The 21,492-nt window shown below is 43.7% G+C and overlaps 1 protein-coding gene across 1 annotated transcript in view; it reads right to left on the bottom strand.

Annotated features, from left to right (window-relative positions):
* Window positions 1-21,492, bottom strand: part of NECAB2 (N-terminal EF-hand calcium binding protein 2) — a 389,351-nt gene that overhangs the window by 302,486 nt on the left and 65,373 nt on the right. The window contains exon 2 of the mRNA XM_082269903.1: window positions 8,043-8,067. Within this exon, the coding sequence (XP_082126029.1) occupies window positions 8,043-8,067 (25 nt within the window). The remainder of the gene's footprint in view (window positions 1-8,042; window positions 8,068-21,492) is intronic.

Below are 21,492 nucleotides of genomic sequence, written 5' to 3' on the forward strand. Positions count from 1 at the left end.
ATCTGGCACCTTTAAGGTTCCAGAAATGTCATGACATCACTTCCAGGTTACTACATAGGAGACCCGATCAGAGCAGATCCGGCATTTTTCGGGTCTTTGGCTAGCCGGCGGATTTGCCGGCTGGTCGCTTGGGCCTTCTGGTGGGACAGGAGACCAAGCATAGAGGCAGAAGGGAGGGGGGGGGGGGGACGTTCCATCCCATTGCTTGTAATAACAGCCCAGCTGCTTAGCCACATTGGTTGTTATTACAAGAAAACTGACCGTTGGCTCTAAAAGACGGTTCCGGGGGGATGCCTGTAGCTGCAGGCATCACCCCGGTACAACCACTTGAAGCAATATTGGTTATATTGGCAAGCTTGTGACCCACAATTGGTCGATCCCTAGCATACGTACAGTTGAATGAATAATGTATACAAAGAAGTGTGATCTCAACCGACGCCGAATCGCCTTATACAATCCCTCTCAAATTAATAAATCACCAGCTTTATTGGCTTTCGTTGGGAGCCACCGTTAACACACAACGAATTAGGGATAGGTACCAGTCATTAACCTCCCTGGCGGTAATCCCAAGTGTTACATAGTTACATAGTTGGTCAGGTTGAAAAAAGACACAAGTCCATCTGACTCAACCAATAAAAAACAAAAAACAGTAAAGAAAACGCAACCATACAATCCCATATACACAATCCTATGCCAGAGGAAGGCTCAGGGTTTATTTTCAGTACCAAAAGCGGTAACCCCGAGCCACACTCGGGATTACCCTGTAGTGAAACTTACTTTGTCCCTACCATCCCCCGATGTCCTCCAGCCGATGCCGGTTTTCTATCGGAATACCGCTACCTATCAGATTCTGCAACCGGAAGTGATGTTCAGACGAGAAAACTTACTGCGCATGCGCCATGTGTTCCAGCATGGGCACTATGCATTCCAATAGCTTTCCTAATGTGACAGAACACGAAACAGCAGCAGACAAGTTCTTACACCCAAGCAACTCTTGAATTTCAGACTGATTTTAGCAGTAAACTCACCTTATATACTGAAATAGACTATTTCACCAAGTGAAATAGTCTATTTCACTATATAATCAGTTTGTCGCTCAGCAGTGCGGGGTGTACCAGGATGGCCGTCGCCACCTTCTATCTGCAGGTTATTCGCTATATTTACTATTTTTCAATAATAGAAATGTAATATTGTTATTCAGTATATAAGGTCAGTTTACTGGTAAAATAAATCTAAAATTCAAGACTTTGTGGGTGTAAGAATATGTCCGCAGCTGCTTCTGTCACATAAGGAAAGCTACTGAAATGCATAGCGGCCATGTTGGAAAGCAGTACGTTTTTCTTTCCGAACGTCACTTCCGATTGCAGAATCTGATAGGTAGCGGTATTCTGACAGAACACCAGCATCCGTCTTCCTGGTTCCCTTCCCTGCAAGCGCCGCAATGCAGGGGGGGGCGAACCGGTACACAAAACATGACATGATACATTGTAATCTCTTAGAATTACATTACTGTATCAAACCATTTCCCCTCAGTTTTGTCCCTAGTGCTTCCACACGGGCGGTCCGATCAGATCCGCCTGTCAGTTTTTTAGGCGGATCTGATCGGATGCCCCATTCAGCCCTATGGAGCAGCGGATGTCAGCGGTGACATGTCCGCTGACACCCGCTGCCATCCGCATCCGATCCTGTCCGTGAAATCTGGACGGATGGAAACCCTATTTTCCATCCGTCCTGGGGATCGGATCGGATGAGAGCGGATGAGAGCGGACAGGCGGTCCGCTCTCATCCGATTCCCCATAGAGAGCAGCGGGAACTGTGACACCTCCCTCTCCGCACTGCAAGCGGAGACGGAGCTGTCATCCGCCGGCTCAGCGGGGATCGCGGATCGATCCCCGCTGAGCAGCACGGATCCGCCTATGGAGGCGAACTGTATGAAAGAGCCCTTACTGTTTTATTCCTTTTATTTTTATTAATAACTTTTTATTAATAATTTATTAATTTAATAAAATGTATTAATAAAATGAATTATACATTTTTATTCACCTTTACTCTTTTATTCCTAAGAATTACAGGCCTACAATATAAAACAGATTTCCATGCAAAACAATGTATCGCTTTGACATTCAAAAATACTGACATAATTAGACCGCCAGGGGGGTTAAAAGGCCTTCCATGGCTCCATAATGATGGTCACTGTATAAAACAATCCATCCAGCAGCTGTCCCGAGTGTTGCAGAGCATATAAACCATAATATATGGCTCCTGGCACTGAAGCAAACCAGAAGCTGCTCTGTACACTGAATTGTGGAGGTAATAAATCCCATTATATACTGGTATCAGCTTTCTAAGTACAGAGAAAGAAAACGCAGAGTTAAAAGATTTGCAAAATTGCGACCTTGGAAATATTAAAAAAATCGAATGCGTTTAAAAAAAAAAAAATGCAACTTTCCCTTAATATACTAGATAGCAGCACATAAAATAAAGGCATAAAGAAACCTTTTTAATAACATGGAGTAATAATGAACTGTACCCGGGACATCCCCCTGTGCAGATAATTGAAGTCAGTAACTGGCTACTATTAGTTACAGCACAAGTTCCGCCTGCTTTAAATAAGCTTTGTCATATTCAGACTAATCACTTTATTATTGAAATGCATTCTCCCCATGCACTGCACAAAGCTCTTAATACAAAATACATTAAATAAACTTTAATAAAACCTGGCAAATAATAGAAAACGAATGCTATAGACTGTCACCACGGGTGAAGCTTTTTATTTTCTCAAGGATCCTCTTTAGAGGTAGCAATCAATAGCGTTTTAAGAAAATACAATTATTTCTAATCAGGAGCCAAGAGAAAAATCCATACGAAGAAAGGGCCAGGCATGAGGTTTATGAATGTATCATTCGGGGGTATACAGAATGCTCAGTATGGGGTATATGAACCCCTGGAGTTTCTGGGTTTAAGCCAACTCTATTATTAGTGGTCTCCATTAATGCAAGACCCATAATGCAAAATTATAGAAGACTGCAAAGCGCAGCTGGGTTCAAAACACAATTAACCTGTCGGGGGTTCTCTGCAATCAGAGCAACCCACTAACTACTCTCACAGTAAGAAAGTATGAAAATCGCTGCCTTTTAAAAGGGCAAAGCTGTTGTGGCTTAATAGGATTTTCATTTTGTAATCACAGGTCGACAGATGATCTGACAGGCAGCATTATGCAATGGGCGCCATCCACAAAGCTAACAAGCCAGGATAAGAAAACTGTTTTTTTTTTTTTAAAAGTGACAGTTGTTTTCAGTTGAGTCCAAGAATTAAAAATTACACTCGCAGAAATAAAATAAAAATACATGACCTCGTGTTAACCACTTAAGCCCCGGAAGATTTTCCCCCCTTCCTGACCAGGGCCTATTTTGCGATTCGGCATTGCGTGACTTTAACGGACAATTGCGCGGTCGTGCGACGCTGTACCCAGATGAAATTGACGTCCTTTTTTTCCAACAAACAGAGCTTTCTTTTGGTGGTATTTGATCACCTGTGCGATTTTTTGATCATGCGCTATAAACAAAAAAATAGCGACAATTTTGCAAAAATAACAATATTTTTCACATTTTTTATATGAAATTCCCCCCAAAAAAATGTAAAAATCAAAATTTTTTAACATTTTAGGCCAATTTGTTTTCTGCTACCTATGTTTGGTAAAAAAAAAAAAAAAAAAAAAAGCGTATTTTGATTGGTTTGCCCAAAAGTTATTGCGTTTACTAACAAAGGGAAAGATTTTTGTCATTTTTTTTTTTTTTAACGAGTAATTGCGGCGATCTGCAATTTTTTTTGCGGGACTGCGACATTGCGGCGGACAGATCGGACCCTTGACTGACATTTTTGACACTTTTGGGGTTACCGGTGACATTACTGCAGTAATCAGTGCTATACATATGCACTGTTACTGTAAAAATGACACTGGCAGGGAAGGGGTTAACTTTATTTGAGAGGGAGGGGTTAAGTGTGTCCCTAGGGGCGTGCTTCTAACTGTGATTGGATGTGGCTGTGTGTGTAACAGCACAGATCTATGGTCCTACATAGCAGAACCGTATGATCTGTGCTGTTACACAGGGAAGAATGACAGGCGGCTTTGTTTACATTAGCCGCCTGCCTTTCTCCCGCTGTAACCGACGATCGCGAGTGACCGGCGGACATCGGGTCTGCCGGTCACTCGGCCGGGGGGGTCTGTGACCGAGCGGCGCGCGCTCGCTCCCTAGACCCTCACAGGCTAGCAACGTAGACCTACGTCGCCTTGCCTGTGAGGGGCTGACTGCCGACGTAAATCGTCGTTAGGCAGTCGGCAAGCGGTTAAAGCGTTACTAAAGTTAAGCTGGTCATACACTAGCCGAAAAATCATTCAAACTCATTTTGTAAAAACGAAAAATCGTCCGTGAGAGCAGACGTTCGTGCCATCATGTAATGACCAAATTTCGAACGATAAATCGTTCAATGGACATTTTTCATTCAGTTTGTCACATATGCCTAGTGCAAACAGTTCCGCCGAGAAACACAGTAACCTTTCCATTTATCGTTCGTTCGGCAGAATTTTCCAAACTGTTCCTTCGATTTTTCGGCTCTGAAAAGTTAAAAACAATTTTCTATTTGTGCCTATTAACTGGACGAAAAACGAATGATCAGACCAAATGACGATTTTTCGGCTAGTGTATGGCCAGCATAAGGCTGCTTCAGTTTTTCTTCAGTTTTTGCCTTAAAAAAAGCGGAAGAAAAAGGCATGACCATTCAATCCTATGGAACTCTTATCACTGGTTAGTAATGGGTCAGTTGTGTTTTTCAAAGTCCTGCAAGTTGCATTTTTGGTGCACCAAAAACACAATGGCCCATTAAAATGAATGGAAAACCCATCAAAAACATTGAAAAAGCACATCAAAAACGCACCTGTAGTTGCGTTTTTGGTGTATTTTTTGTGTTATGTGTCTTTTCTTTTCACAGGTGAAAAACGCACTAGAAAACAGGTAAAAACACAGCAAAAATGCATATAAGTTTTTACAGCATTTTTTTGTGTGAAAGTAGCCTTAAAAATACTTATCTTAGTTCCAACAATTTTATACCCCCGCAGTGCCTAGCTGGTGCCAGTATCTTCTCCCCGACCTCTTCCAGGTTCTGGTGTTTCACTGTCTTGATTAGCAGGTGCTTGCACAGCTCAATGTACATTCTACAGGAGATCGCAAACTGGAACATAATAAAGATCCTGCCTGTTCTGAATATTCTATTTTCATAACTTTAGTTCCTCTTTAAAGTGGAACTAAAGCCCAAAATACTTACCTCTGCTTCAATGGTCCAAAGCCAGCATCTTCTCCCCGACTTCTTTGGCCATCTTGATTGGCCAGTGCAGGATGTGCAGACAGGCACTGTGCCAGAATTTAAACTGCCACTTAATTTACATTCTATAGAAGATTTTGGGCAGGCAGGTACCTTCATTTTATTGCAGAAGAGACATTGCATGCCTCTTCTGCAGTAAAGAGCCTGCCTGCTCCCATTTTTTTCTGTTTTTAGAATTTAGTTTCACATTAGGGCCCCTTTCACACTTATTGGACCTAAAAGTCACACGATTTTACCGCGATTTTGGCGTGATTGTTTTGCCGTGATTTTGACTGGACTTGAAGCAATGCCTATGGCTGTCTATAGACCTCAAAATGCATTAAAATCTACCCAAAATAGTGCAGGGACTACTTTGAAGTTGTTGCGATCTGAAGATGCACAGATATGAACAGTACTTATTGGAAATCATGCAGTACGACTTGTCATGCGACTTTACAGTCCCAAGTCACAGGACAAGTCACATAAGTGTGAAAGGGGCCTAAATCTTCGTAAATTGAGCTTATTGTACAGACAGAGCAGTGGCTCAGGAGCAAACTTGCTCGGATGCACCTATAGCAAGCTTCTTGTTATTGGTGCACTCCGCAGGAGGGAGGGGCAAGGAGCGCCGGCGGGGGACCCGAAAAGAGGAGGATTGAGGCTGCTCTGTGCAAATCCACTTCACAGATCAGGTAAGTATGATGTTTGTTATTAAAGAAAAAAAAAACAGCCTTTAATATCACTTTAAAGCAGCCTTTCACAACACAGGAAGCCTTAAAAACAAATGTTCTGATTTCAGGGAACCCCCGCTAAAAATTACTATATCTACAACTCATGATACATTAGTATGATAGTCAGTGGGAAGAATGCTCCTTACAGAAAGTTAAAAACATCAATGGTGTCAGTAGGAACTTACCTGCGAGGCAGAAATTGCTGATTGCTCAAACGTTCTACACAAAGGGCCAGTTTACTGTCCTTTAGACTTTAGGGGGGCAGGTGGTGGCCAGTGGGGGTAGAAAAGGTCCCAACATTAGTGGGGAAAAAATAATGCTCCATCATTTGTTTCAGTGGGAGCAATTGTGCCTTATCTTTGGTGTCAGTGGGAGGAACTGTGCCCCATCATTGGTATCATTGGGTCCCATCATTGGTGCCATTGGAAGAAATTGTGCCTCCTCACTGGTGTCAGTGGGAGGAATTGTGCCCCATCATTGGTGTCATTGGGCCCCATCGTTGGGGCCATTGGGAGAAATTGTGCCTTTCATTGGAGTCAGTGGGAGGAATTGTGCCCCATCATTAGTGTCATTGGGCCCCATCGTTGGGGCCATTGGGAGAAATTGTGCCTTTCATTGGAGTCAGTGGGAGGAATTGTGCCCCATCATTAGTGTCATTGGACCCCATCATTGGTGCCATTGGGAGAAATTGTGCCCCATCATTGGTGTGATTGGGCCTATCGTTGGTGTCAGTGGGAGAAATTGTACCCAATCATTGGTGTGATTGGGCCCATCGTTGGTGCCATCAGAAGAAATTGTGCCTCTACTTACCTGAGGGCCAGATAAAAGCAAGCAAAGAGTCGAATCTGGCCCCCAGGCCAGTGTTTGGAGACCACTGCTCTGGAGGAACCCTAGGGTTCCATTGAATCCTGGTTAAGAGACCCTGAACTAAAGTCTACAGGTTAACAATGCACAGTTCCATGTTTGGCCCCATAACATAGCCAAAAGTTTTACAGATTATTTAAATAAATCTTACATTTTGAAGGCAAATATCAAATATTTAGTTCCTTAGCACTTTCTGATCACAAGGTGCCTAGGCCTTTAAGAATCATCTTAGCCAATTTATTAGAGTATGGACCGATCAAAGGTAGAAGACTAGCTCACGCAAAACCTCCTAAGATACACCTGAAAGGCCAGGTTATCTTGTGACCAGAAAGTGCAGAGGAAACAAATATTTTATGTTCATCGTTACAATCTATAAAAGATTTTTTTTAGGCAAACAATTGCATTTTTGTTAATGCTGCAGGGCCATGATGAGTGTAAATTTTTATATTTTAGAATTGATATAAAGAAACCACAGTATTTGTAAGTTTGAAAGATTAAAATGAGTAGACAGGGATAAAAAGACGTCGAAAGACCAGTCAACCTACAAATGACATTTCAGAGTGAGCAGAGGGATGGACCTTGTTGGTCTCCCACTGTTTTTTCACTGCCCTAGATATAGAGAGAGGACGCCATTGTTTTCTTTCCATATAACTCTATCATAGAGAGTGATGTCATCAGTCTGGCTGTGCTAAGTGATGGGGTTGTGCAAATCTTAGGACTGGATAGGCAGAAATACAATTATTTTAGCAGGTAAAATGGCTCATTTATGTTACTTATCTGTGTATTCAACTATTTGCCTTCAATCAGTTTCTGTGACTTTTTTCTAGTTCAATTACCGGCTGGCTTTTTCTACCCTCAAGATGCCTTTCTCAGTCCCTGAAACAGTCTCACTTTAACATCTGTATTATTATAAATTTATATTATATGTTTCATCGTACCATGCCATAGGTGGCTCTCGGAAAGAGATTCATTACACTCAACTGCTTTCATTATTCAAAAGATGCAAAAAAGCCAGGATTTTTTTTTTAAGGGTTAAATATTCCAGAGCTATACCATACAGAAGAACGTAAAAAATATATTGTTTCTACTCACCATTCTTATCAGCTCGACGAAATATCTATAAAAAACAAAAATGAAACAACGTTATTGGTATTGACATACATAAGGTAAAACACATGTAGCACTACCTCTGCAAGGGCCGCTGATTTATCCCAGGTTCCTCTCTCTCTGCAGTGCAGGGGAAGCCAGGCACACAGCAGCATTCACTCCTCTGGCTCAATTTATAGTCTAGGGCAGGGATCACTAAATGGCGGAGTACTGTCCAAGCCCAGACAGAGTGACAGTCATGTCCGGACCAGGGCTGCCACGCTTGTTAACATGGTTGGGCAGCTCCCGCCCTCCATCCAAACCTGTAGCTCCTCCCACCCCCTGCCCTGCTGTAAAGGAAGGCAATGACAGCGGCGGAGACTCAGGAGCGCTAACACAGCTGATAAGTGCTTCTACCATGCCGAAGGCAGGACAGTGCAGGGGAGACTTATATTAAACACTCTGATGTGGAGGGGCAGTATGATGTAAGGGGCGCTGTACGTAAGGGGCACTGTGATATAATGGGGCAATGTATGTAACGGGCACTGCGAATTAAAGGGGCACTGTGACATAAAGGGGCACAGTGTTATAAATGGACAATGTGGAGTAAAGGGCACTGCAACATAAAGGGGCACTCAAATGTAAAGGGGAGCTGTGATATAAAGGGGAACATAGGACTCTGTGGGACTGCTTTAAAGAGGGACCGGTGATGTAAAAGGGAACTATGGACACTGATGTAAAGGGGGAAACTGTGATGTTAAGGGGGATTGTGATGCAAAGGGAGGGCTGGGGATACTGGTCTAAAGAGGGGGGGCTCTGATGTAAAGGGATGGGGGGGGGGCTGTGATGTGTTATAGTGCAAACATGTGATTTGCACCACTGCCAAAAGAACATTTTACTGTTTGGACTTCTATCAATTTGAATTCAAGACCCCTGGTCTAGGGGTGCCTTTTTTGTATTTATTGCTAAGAAACTTGGATATGGTAGGATAAAGAGCAGTGGGATAGCATGCTGAATAGTAATAACAGGATACCTTTCTCTCTGCAGCTACTTCTTAGAGCAGTCCCCTCAATCGTTTCTCAGGGAATGAACGGCACTGGGGCACCATAGACAATGCCCCAGGCCAGGCAAGCCTTAGCAATAATACACCAAGGAGTTAACTGCAGCACAGCAGCACAATTCCTCCTGCATCAGGCAGACATTTGCAAAGTGGACTCTCCAGACTGGTTCCTTGGGGAGATACCCCTTCTTTTTTATCCTCAGAGATTTCTTTGAAACCCCCTATCTTTGTGTCTGCTGGGACTGTGTTGATGTTCTTGGCACGTGTCAGCTAAGTGACCTGGGAGGGCAACAACCCTCCAGGCTGGATGCCTTTCCTCCTGAAACAAGAACCCTACTGCTCCAGCCCCCAATTATTTATGTTCTCTCCAGCCACCTTCTGGGCAGACCTCCCCAGGGATTAGCTGGGACCTCATAAATATTTAGACTGCTTGTTCAGTCTGCTCCACTCATATGTTCTTTAGTTTTATGGAAAGCAGGGAGAAGCAGTCAAGTGTGCAGGCTGTAGGACCCTATTTAGCCCAAAGCAATTAGCCACTGCTCCACTGATTACAGAAGAGCACAAAAAGAACTACATTTGCCTAGCACCTAACTAGGATCGTACTACGCACACAACACTGAATAAGGTAGTTTGTGCATCCCCCCTTGGTCCAAGTGTTTGTTGCTTCCTTGAAACCTATTTTCTGCCTATTTACCTATGTTCAGAGACATACATATTTAAAGAGAAGTATGGTATCTAGATGTAATAAAAAAAAAAAGCAAATCAATCAGTAGAAAGTAGTAGAACACAAGTCAGCCTGAGTCCCGTGATGACCACAGACTTTAACAACATGCTTTCAGCACATTCTCTTACTGGCCAGATATTTATACTGCTGAAAAAGTACTCCAGCCTTATGACGCTGACTAAGGAAAAGACATGGTAGAGACTGCAGGGGGAAAAAAGAGGCCTAGCACTACAACAGAACACAATCATTGCCTGTCGGGAGTTCCAGACTTTCCCTGGCTACCAGCACCAAGCACACAGCTGTGTGCAGTATCAATTAGAGAGAGACAGTCCATAAGTAAGCAATTTTTGCTGAGCTGTCTTACTATAAAGCCTAGAGTCAGTGTCATGGAAGCACAGTATATTATTATTTCTTTTACAAAATGAACACTGTATACCGAAATCCATTAATTTGTAAAAAAAAAAAAAAAAAAAAATGTTTTAGTTTCCCTTAAAGTTACACGTCATAAAACATAGAGAACTCCAACAGAGCATAGGATAAAACCAGATCTCAAACAGTTGTATCGCAACTTTTTTGTACAGGTCAGGTTTGCCCATATCCCCTTAATTCTCCAGGGCCTACGTACTGGTAGGTGAGCCTGTACATCATATTAACAGAACTATAGGTAAACATTAAAACAGAAGTGTGGGAAAAAAATAAATAAAACATACATACTCAACTAGACAGTTGCAGCATTGATCTGTCTCCCACTGGCTCTACACCGAAAACGGAGTGATCAAAGGCCACTGATTGCTCGGTCCTTGGGTCCGCTCTGAGCACAGATTGTCAGTCACTGCTCTTCGCTCTGCCCCTCCAGTGCTTAATTTGGCAGTGGACTGTGAAGCGGGGTTTCTCAGGCTCTCAGTGGCACTGCCGGTCAGGCATCTGGGCATATTCCAACGTTATTACCGGGATCTCTGCAGAGCCTGGACCGGCTCTGTGACATCAGCCCACAGGGGACTTTAGCCCACTCTCAGAAAATATAGGTCACAGGAGTGCAGAACTAAGTGCACTTCCTGTGATACATCGCAGAAGTATGACCAAAAGAGATTTGACCCTACTCTTTAAAAAGCTTTTGGCTACACTTCCCTTACACTTTGCAGTCGGCTGACGTCACTCAGCCGGTTTACCACCAAGATCCACCCAGATGCCTGGACAGGCAGCTGGCTCAGCCTCTCAGCACGTTGCTGAGAGAATAAAACCAGGCACTTCCGCCCCCTCCACAGCCCCAGCTCCAGTGAGTGCTGGAGGAGCAAAGCAGAGAGCGGGAGGGAAGAACTGATCGATCAGCAGTCTTTGATCGCTCTGTTCTCAGGGTAGAGCCACCGGTGGGCAGCTGCAGCTGGGATCAATGCTGCAGCCATCTAAGTGAGTATGATTTTTTTTTAATATTCCCATACTTTTCTTTTAAGGTGTAAAAGGGTGGGATGAAGTGTTACAGGAAAAGAAAAGATTTGCATATATATTTAGTTGCCTATAGATATAATGATCCATTTGACATCAGTTTTCACCTCCGCTTACACATTTATTTATAATATACTTACTTTAAAGCCTCTGTATTTATTACTGTTACATAGTAAGTCAGGTTGAAAAAAGACACAAGTCCATCGGGTTCAACCAAAAAAAAAAACAAAAAACAGTATTGAAAACCTAACCATACAATCCCATATACACAATCCTATACCCGTTGTTGATCCAGAGGAAGGCTAAAATAAACCCCAGCAAAGCATGATCCAATTTGCTAAAGCAAGGAAAAAAATTCCTTCCTGATCCCCCAAGAGGCAATCGGATATTCCCTGGATCAACTTTACCTAAAAAATTTTAATACCCATTTATATTATGTACACCTAGGAAAGAATCCAGACCTTTTTAAAGCAATCTAGTGAGCTAGCCAGAACCACCTCTGGAGGGAGTCTATTCCACATTTTTACAGCTCTTATGGTGAAGAAACCTTTCTGTATTTGGAGACGAAATTTGTTTTCCTCTAGACATAAAGCGTGCCCCCTTGTCCTCTGTCTGGACCTTAAAGTGAACAACTTAACACCAAGTTCACTATATGGTCCCCTTATATATTTATACATGTTGATCATATCCCCTTAATCTCCTCTTCTCAAGAGAGAATAAATTCAGTTCCTCTAATCTTTTCTCATAGCTGAGGTCCTCCATGCCCCTTATTAGTTTGGTTGCCCTTCTCCGCACTTTCTCCAGTTCCCCCGATATCCTTTTTAAGAACTGGTGCCCAAAACTGAACTGCATATTCCAGACGAGGTCTTACTAATGATTTGTACAGGGGCAAAATTATATCTCTCTCTCTGGAGTCCATGCCTCTGTTAATTGCTTTGGAAACCACAGCTTGGCATTGCATGCTATTATTAAGCTTATGATCTACAAGAACACCCAGATCCTGCTCCGCCTATGGATTCCCCCAATTCTACTCCCCCTAGTATGTATGATGCATGCATATTCTTAGCCCCCAAGTGCATAACTTTACATTTATCAACATTAAACCTCATTTGCCACATAGTTTCCCAATGAAACACTGAGGTCAGCTTGTAAATTGGAGACATCCTGTAAAGAAGTTATTCCACTGCAAAGCTTGGTGTCATCTGCAAAGACTGAAATTATAGTTTTAATCCCAGACCCTATATCGTTTATAAATATATTAAAAAGTAAGGGTCCCAACACTGAACCTTGGGGTAAACCACTGATAAACTTAGACCATTCAGAGTAAGAATCATTAACCACTACTCTCTGAATTCTATCTTTTAACCAATTTTCTATCCAATTACAAACTGATCTTTCCAAGCCAGTAGACTTTACCTTACACATTAGCCGTGTGATGCATTCAGACTGCATTCATACAGTTGTAAATATGCTGTTCTTTTTATTTTTGTTTACTTGCTATGTGCTACGGTAAGGGTTAAAACACTCTTACAAAAAGACCATAGAGCATGGAAATGGTTAAATGTAATTGGAAGTCGCATACTGACATCTACATGCAGTCACTGTAAAAACCTTCTCTTTAAATCCCAAGAGGTGCTGATGTAGATTGTCAGATTTTAATACATGTGCATGGTTAAAGACTTTAAAGAATATTATTATACAGTCTTACCATGGAAGCTCACAAATATGTGAACATCTATGGGCCTGTTGGCTAAAAGCACTTAGGGTACACCGACCTGTCTGCAGCAAGCATTGATACCACTAAAGATTTCTTCTACCGATTGTTTCCCCCTCCCACTTCTACTGTAGCACGGGTGGCAGCCACCTTTAAAAACAAAGTTAAAGCGGAGTTCCATCCAAAAGTGGAACTTGCGCTCTTTTGTTTCCTCCCCCCCTCCAGTGCCACATTTGGCACCTTTCAGGGGGGAGCGGGTACCTGTTTTTGACAGGTGCCCTTTCCCACTTCCGGGATACGGCGCCGCAGCGCCATCCCTCGGAAGTTCGGCCCCCTCCTCCCTCCTTTGCCGCCGAGCCAATAGGATTGCGCAGCGCGCTTCGTGCATGCGCAGTAGGGACCCGCCCGTGAAGCCACAAGGCTTCACTGCCGGGTTCCCTTACCAGCAATGGCGGCGGCAGCACCCGACAGTTGATGGAGACATCGGCTGCTATGCCAACATCGCTGGACTCCAAGACAGGTAAGTGTCCTAATATTAAAAGTCGGCAGCTACAGTATGTGTAGCTGCTGACTTTTAATTTTTGGAGGGGGAGGGGGGAGGGGGAGGCGGAACTCTACTTTAATGAGTCACGGCAATCTTCTTAGGTTTCCAGGCAAATGCATTAGGAACTATGAAACTGTAAATGCCTTTCCATTGAAAGTCATTTATTTTTAATGCCCCTGACCACCAATGTGGGGGCATTAGTGATCATGCCACCAGTGCGGGGGGGGGGGAGGATTGGAGGAGGGGGTTTTGGGAGTGAAGTGAAAGCAGCTTTGTCAACCAAGGAGGGCAGGAGAGTTAACAATAATGCAACAAAGCAACTACCAATGTTGTTGAGGGAGGGTGTTAATAGTACTGTAACTGATACCTATGCTGAGGGTTATTATGGTAATCAATTATACCAATGTTGGGATTATTACTGAATCTACTGACATCAATGCTGGGGGTTATTATTTTGATCACATACTCCAATTCTGGGGGTTATGCTGGGTACTGCTAATAATGCTGGGGTTATTTTTTTCAGTCACTGACACCAATGCTGGAAATTATTATTGTGGTCACTGACCTCAATTCTAGGGATTTATTGCATTCATTAACACCATAATTGGGGAGGGGGTTGTTGTGACCACTGACATCAATGCTGATTTATTGCATCCATTAGCACCAAAATGGGGGGGGGTGATTGTTGTGGCCACTGACATCAATGCTGGAGATTTATTGCATCCATTAACAACAATATTGTGAACAAGCACTTTGAAAGTGTGAAACGCGTCTATCTCTGTATCCCGTGTACCTTTGACGTATGTTAATAAAGGATTCATATTCCTAGCAGCTGTTGGTGTGCGCCTGATTTCTTCTTCATTTCTACTGTTGCAGCAGTGGCGAGCCGGGGCCAGCACCCACAGCACCGGGACTCCAATTCTGGGGGTTATGCTGTGCACTGCCATCAGTGCTAGGGATATTTTTTCAGTCCCTGACACCAATGCTGAAAATTAGAAATTATTATTGTTGTCATTGACCTCAATGCTGGGGATTTATTGCATCCATTAACACCAAAATTGGGTAGGGGGCTGTTGTGGCCACTGACATCAATGCTGGGGGTTATTATTTTGATCACAGACTCCAATTCTGGCAGTTATGCTGGGCGCTGCCATCAGTGCTGGGGTTATTTTTCCAGTCACTGACACCAATACTGGAAATTATTTTTGTGGTCACTGACCTCAATGCTGGGGATTTATTGCATCCACTAACACCAATGTTGCGGGGGAGGCGGGGGGGTTGTTGTGGCCATTAACATGTTGGGGGTTATTATTGTAGTCCTTTTTTCTTCAGTGTGCATTGCAAAAAAATGCAAAAGGCCCCAGATTTTCACACATTGGGGTGCAATACAGCCAAATCATTTTAAACTGCCCAACTCAAAGCAGTGCACCTCAATGCACAAGCAAAAGTGCTGCTATTGTGCGACCCTCTGGAAGCGTCAGAAGCCATACTTGAGACCCTCTATAATTTTCAATTTGACCACCACCAATGTTGTAGACAATTGTACTGGGTAGTTTGTAGAGTGGTAATCTTTACTGAAGATTTGCTGTCACTTGGATATACTTTCTTCTATTGATGGCTGACATGGATAGGTGTTCTATATAAAGTGTATGTACACCCTAAAAATAAATGCTTCTTATTTGCTTCCTTAGGCTCCATTCACACTTGAGTGTATTGAATTTAAGCTTTTTTGCAGCTTTTTTAAAGTGTTTTTAAATTGTATTACAAGCGATTTCCAGCTTCAGACGTTTTTGTTAAGCCAATAGAAAGCACTAGGTGGAGGAGAAGGAGAGGAAATTAGGGGTGAAGAGCTGCTATTTGAGCTGAAAAAAGCTCGTAAAACGCTTAAGTCAGGCGTTTCTATTGAAGTCTATGGGGCCAGATAACGCTCGTAATCTGCCAAAAAGAAGCTCATATACTTTTTTGAGCTTCAGGCGTTTTGCTTCACGCGACAGAACACTCAGATGTGAACAGGGGCCATTGAAATGACTGGGATTTGGCTTGTTGAGAGTTTTAGAGCTACAAGCTTCAAGCTGAATATCGCTCAGGTGTGAACAGGGCCTTACAGTCTGTTAAATAAGTAATTAAGGCTACGTTCACATGTAGGCGTTTTGGGGCGTTTTGGGGGTGTTTTTCTGCTCTAGGATCAGCTCTCAAAACGCCCAACAAGACAAATCCTATTCATTTCAATGGCCCCTGTTCACATCTGAGCTTTTTGACGCCATGAGCAAAACGCCCAACGCTCAAAAAAGTACATGAGCTTCTTTTTGGGCAGATTACAGGCGTTTCCCATTGGTCTCTAGTCAATCTAAAAACGCCTGCACAAAAAACGCCTGTAAAAACGCCTGTAAAAACGCCCATAAAAACGCCTGAAAAAACGCCCATAAAAACGTCTGTAATAGTAACGCCAAGATGTGAACGTAGCCTGAATGAGTTTTGGTATTTTATCCTGGTAAACACAAAGAACTATCCTGCCAAAAAAAATTGGAAATATTTAACTTTCTGTCCTCTCTGCCTCTTCTGGCCAGCTGTCAGTTACATTATTCCCAGATCTCTCGGAAGACTGCAGAACACCTTCCCCTATTTTATGGATGTCCTGTAGTCCTGTCCTAGGGTAAAATCAGCATAGTAAGTGAGCATTGTTATCCTTAGACAAGAAGTGTCTTATTGGCAAGATCAGCAGGTGACAAAAAAAGAAAGAAAGAAAGCCTGAAAAAGGAAAAACAAATGCAGCCAACACATCTAAGGCCTAGTAAGCAGCCTAAGGCCCCTTTCACACCTGATGGACTCCGTTTTGCTCAGCGGGGATCGATCCTCCGATCCCCGCTGAGCAGGCGGGGGACAGCTCCGTCTCCGCTTAGTTTGCAGAGACAGACCAGTCAGAGCCCCGCTCTCCTCTATGGGAGATCGGATGAATACAGACCGCCTGTCCCTTTTCATCCGATCTTCTCTGATCCACCAGACAGATGGAAAATAGGGTTTCCATCTGTCTGTATTTCACGGACCGGATAGTGGATCAGATCGGATAGCGGCAGGTGTCAGTGGAGATGTCACCGCTGACATCTTCTGCTCCATAGAGGTGCATGGAGCATCCGATCCGGTCCGCCTGAAAAACTGACAGGCGGACCGGATCAGAAAGCTTGTGTGAAAGGGACCTTATACGACTTTTTTGCTTTTGGGTTTAGAAAGTCTTTTCTTATAAAAGTTGGTATTGAAAAAGCTGTTAAAGATCAGGCTACCCAAGTCAGCAAAAAGTTGACAAGACAATCAAAAGTTAACCTGCCAAAAAACGAAATACGGGGGTGGCCTTTTTCTGGCTGTTATGTTGACCCACTGGTTTTAATATCTTCATAGTCACTGTCTTAAACAGAAATACAGATCTCTAAAGTCAGAAGTCCTTATCGGCATGCTTGTTCCAGGTCAGTGACTGGAAGTATAGAAGCCAAAGAGTCAGCATTCACTGAGATATCCATTGCAGAAAGAAGTCAGCGGTGGTAACCTCCATGTTTCTTTCATGTCAGGTTTCTTTGAAGTCTGTCAGTATGTTAGTTGTGGGTTCATGTAGACTGACGATGTGCTGACATGACTTCCAGACAGACAATGACCGTTATAACCCTCTATTCCTCCATCAACCTTTTTTTTTCTTAATCAGTGAATTTGCAAAGGACCTATCAGTTCCCAAAACAGCAAAAATCATGGATCGTTTTTACCGGTAAGAACTGAGGTCTTTATATATGCGAGTTAAAGCGGTATTATTTGCAATTTACCAATTCTTGGATGTGATGGCTGCATTCGTTTCCTTTTTTAGGCTATTTTCATCTGGTAAAGCCCCGTACACACGTACCGAAACGATCGGCCGTCTTTTGTCCGGTGCTGTCCTGTCGGTTGAAAAGTGCTAAATGGTTAACTTTCCGTGTGTTTTTTTCTTCTCTGAGCATGCCCAGTCTTGCTCATCTGCTGTTTGTCGGCCGAATTCTATACTGACTGAGGAACAATCGGCCGTTCTGGTGTTGGCCAACAAAAATTTTTAAGCCTGCACACCAGATTCTGTTCGGCCGAAAAGTCGCAGTCGGTTGTCGGAAGCATCATACTAACAAGCCGACAATTGGCCGATCGGTCGGTGGCCGAATATTTACGGCCGACAATCGCTACGTGTGTACGGGCCTTTAGTCAGCCAGCAAGTCTGTTGTTTTTCACAGAACAAACACTGGCGGGGTGACTAAATGATCAGCTTTTATTTATTCATGTAAAACCTTTATCCTAAAAGGAAAAAAAAACAGTTTGCTGTAAATGATCACAAGGTGTAAGCTGGAGGTTGGCTTCAATTGGTTAGTGGTTCTAAATTTGCCAGTACATTTAACACTTCCATCCCCCACAGACTGACAATGCTGCTGTCTGTTGTGCCCCCTGTGCCCAGTTCTCCAGAGTTGTGTCTCCCTAATATTGAAGGCGTGTTAAGCTGGCCATAGACGGAGAGATTTTCTTTCCTGCAACCACAGAAGAAAATCGCTTGATTCTACCATCAACACAGCCAGTGTTGACGGGGGAATCCCTCCAGTGGAACCATTGTGATCTCCCTGCGGAGGGCCGGGGAAGCTGTCGCCTCTGGGAGAACACAGGGATTACTGCTAGTGGCTAAAATAGGCTGGTTGTATCGATCGACTTGGGTACATTCAGCCTGCCCAAAACTACCTAGCTACTAAATAAGCGGGAATTTGAAGCCAGAAAAGGTGCTGACTTAAGCCTCGTACACACGCAACGAATTTCTGCCGACCGGGTCGTCCGTCTTTTGTCCAGAGTGGTGTCTGTTGGTTGGAATGTGCTCTGGACTGCACACGAATTTTCCCGTACAACAGAATTCTACTTCAGAAGTGATGTCATGTGTTGGTTTGCTTTCTTTGTGTTCTCTGAGCATGCCCAGTCTTGCTCATAAGATTTTTCCCCATCGAAATCTGTACTAATGAGACGAAAATCGGACGTGTTTTGACGGAGGACAAAAAATATATAGCCTGCACACCGGGATTTTTTCGGCCGAAAAAGTCGGAGTCGGTTGTCAGAAGCACCATACTAACAAGCCGAAAATCGGCAGATCGGTCGTCGGACGAAATTTCCCGGCCGAATTTTTACTCGTGTGTACGGGGCTTTAGCTTAGGAGTCAAAAGGTCAAGTTCCCTATGCCTCAGAATATCCTATAATAAAAAAACCCTTACCTATTCCTAATAAATTGAATATTAATAAATGCCCCCCCCCCTTTCCCAAATTCATTTCAACGACCTTGTTCACATATGAGCGTTTTGTCTCCTGAAGCAAAACGCCTGAAGCTCAAAAAAGTACATGAGCTTCTTTTTTGGCTGATTACAAGTGTTTTTATTAGATGTCAATGCCTGCCTCCAAACATCGGCAAAAAACGCCTGAAAAAAAGCCAGAAAAAACGCCTGAAAAAAAAAAAATCCCTGAAAACGATATGCTCAAGTGTGAATGTAGCCTAAGGCCTCTTTCACACGGGCGTTCCGAACCTATGTCCGTATATCATCCCATCCGTTTGCGGGTGATATACGGACATAATGCATGTCAATGGGATTGCGGATGTCAGAGGATGACCATCCGCTGACATCAGATTTGCGTCCTTTCAGTTCTGTTCCGTTTTTTGGAACGGAACAGAACCCTATTTTTTCTTCCGTTTAAAAATGGAAAGGACGCAAAATCGGATCGCAAAAAAAAAAAGTAACGGAGCGGATTGCAATACCGTCCGCTCCATGTGAAAGAGGCCTAAGTCTTTTTTTTCATTCAGCCAGCGAGCTGAAAAGATTCCTCTATTGACCCAAATTAGATTTATGGAGGAATCACTCCCGCACTCACTACAATACATTGTATTCTAAAATCAGCACCTGCCACTGTCCAAATACACTGACCCCGTTCACACTGGGGCGACCTGTCAGGTGACCTGGTCGCCTGACAGGTCGCCTGCCATAGAGAAGCTGTGGACCCGTTCTAATAGGAGCGACACAAGTCGCTCTGACTTAGAAAAAGGGTCCGGAGCTTCTTTGGGGCGACCTGGAGCGACCTGCATTGACTTCAATGTTATGAAGTCCGTGCCGGCCGCTCCGAGGTCGCGGTGCGAGCTGCGCGCCGCGACCTGTGAGGTCGCCCTGGCAAGTCGGATCGCCCCAGTGTGAACGGGGTCTAATCAGTGGTCGCAGCCGAGAAAGCTCTATTTGTGTAAAAGAAATGCGATACATTTGGGTTGGGTATAATGTTGCATGACAGCACAATTACCAGGTAAAATAGGCCACGCTAAATAGCAAAAAAAGGCCCTGGTCAGAAAGGGGGGTAAAACTTTTCAGCGATCAAGAGGTTAAAAACACAGCTCTCTACTTTATTAAGCTAGTAAATTATTATTAAATGTAAACAAATCACCGCTCTACTATTTATGGTTTTAATCGCATTAAATCACCTAATTTAAGTTGGAGAAAACTGTTGTTTTTTAGAACAAAGAAACAGAAGTGAGAACTCAACCAAAATAACTGCACTAAATATAGCACCAATTTCATATTACATCAAAACAATTATTTGCATCTCTAACAGAGTTCTTAGGCCAAATTAAATTGAACTAATTAGACAAAGAAGTTAAAAATAAAACACACGGCTAAGCAACAGGCTGACAAAAATATGTTATCCAATTATTAAATCAAACAGATAAAAAGAATTAAAAACACACGCTAAAAGCAGAAAGTGATTCATCCCTGGAGGTTTGGCCCCCATTTTCCTTTCCCCTATTAACACCATCCCAGCCAGTGAGACCTGCCAGGGAGTGCAATTAAAATCATATTTCAAAAAGGTGGTTAGGCGCTGCGGTCAATGTTTGTTTTGGAATCGCACAAAGCCAATGCCTTGCCAAATGCAAGAGTACTAGAAAGAGAATAATGATCATTTTACACTAGCGTTAGCCTTCTAAAGAGCAATCCATGGTGGCTCACCTTTTTAGAGGGCATGTGGCAGCCGGCAGTTGCTTCCTCACCACCATATTTAAAACCTAGCAGCCTGCACCCCTCCTGGGGCTTTTCTGGTGGGCTTTCCTGTAGGTAAAGAAAAACTTTCAGCACGCAATTCCCCCCCAGCCCCCTCTACGGATTTCCTGGGCCCAATCTTGATCCAGTGATGTACATGGGAGCAGCTACTCTCCCGGCTCTCTACCTCCTGATTGGCTCAGAGACAGCAGCGGGAAGCATTGGCTCCCAATGCTGTCAATCAGGGCCAGGGAGGAGGGAGAAGGGGCAAGCCCAAGAGAGTGGGGCTCGGGAGCAAGCATGCACGAGTGCCCCCATAGCAAGTGAGTTGCAATGGGGGGCACTCAGTAGAGGAGAAGCCAGGAGTGCTGGCAGGGAACCCGAGAAGAGGAAGATTGGGGCTGCTCTGTGCAAAACCACTACACAGGTCAGGCAAATAAAACATGTTTGTTATTATTTAAATTTTTTTACATTTTATGTGTATCACGTTATACCATGAAATCCGAGGAGATGTAAGAGGTTCAATCCCCATGCAAAAAGGATATTTACATGGCTGTCATTAGTACGGTCCAGTCCTTGTCTGCTCAAGAAAGGGGGTTGAGCCAGAGAAACAAAGTGGCCCACCCATTCCCCATCCCATTGGCTGGTGTTTGATAGTCCTGCACACCCCGGCATTACCACTAAAGTTTTGCCAGCTGGCTTTCTCCCGGCAAGCAGTTATATTACTTGCCAGTTTTACACACTGAGCAGCTCTTGCAAGCCTCGCCATCTGCTGCATGTTAAACTTTTTAATCTGGCTGTGAGAGGAACAATGAGTCTGTGGTCACTGGTTGCTAGACACCAGGCGGTCCTAGCAACCAGTGACTTTACAGGGGGGATCATCGGCAGCAGCGGCAGGAACCGGAAACAGAGGAGGATTCAGAGC

The sequence above is a fragment of the Pelophylax lessonae genome (assembly GCF_965119305.1).
Source record: "Pelophylax lessonae genome assembly, chromosome: 10".
Taxonomy (NCBI): Eukaryota; Metazoa; Chordata; class Amphibia; order Anura; family Ranidae; genus Pelophylax; species Pelophylax lessonae.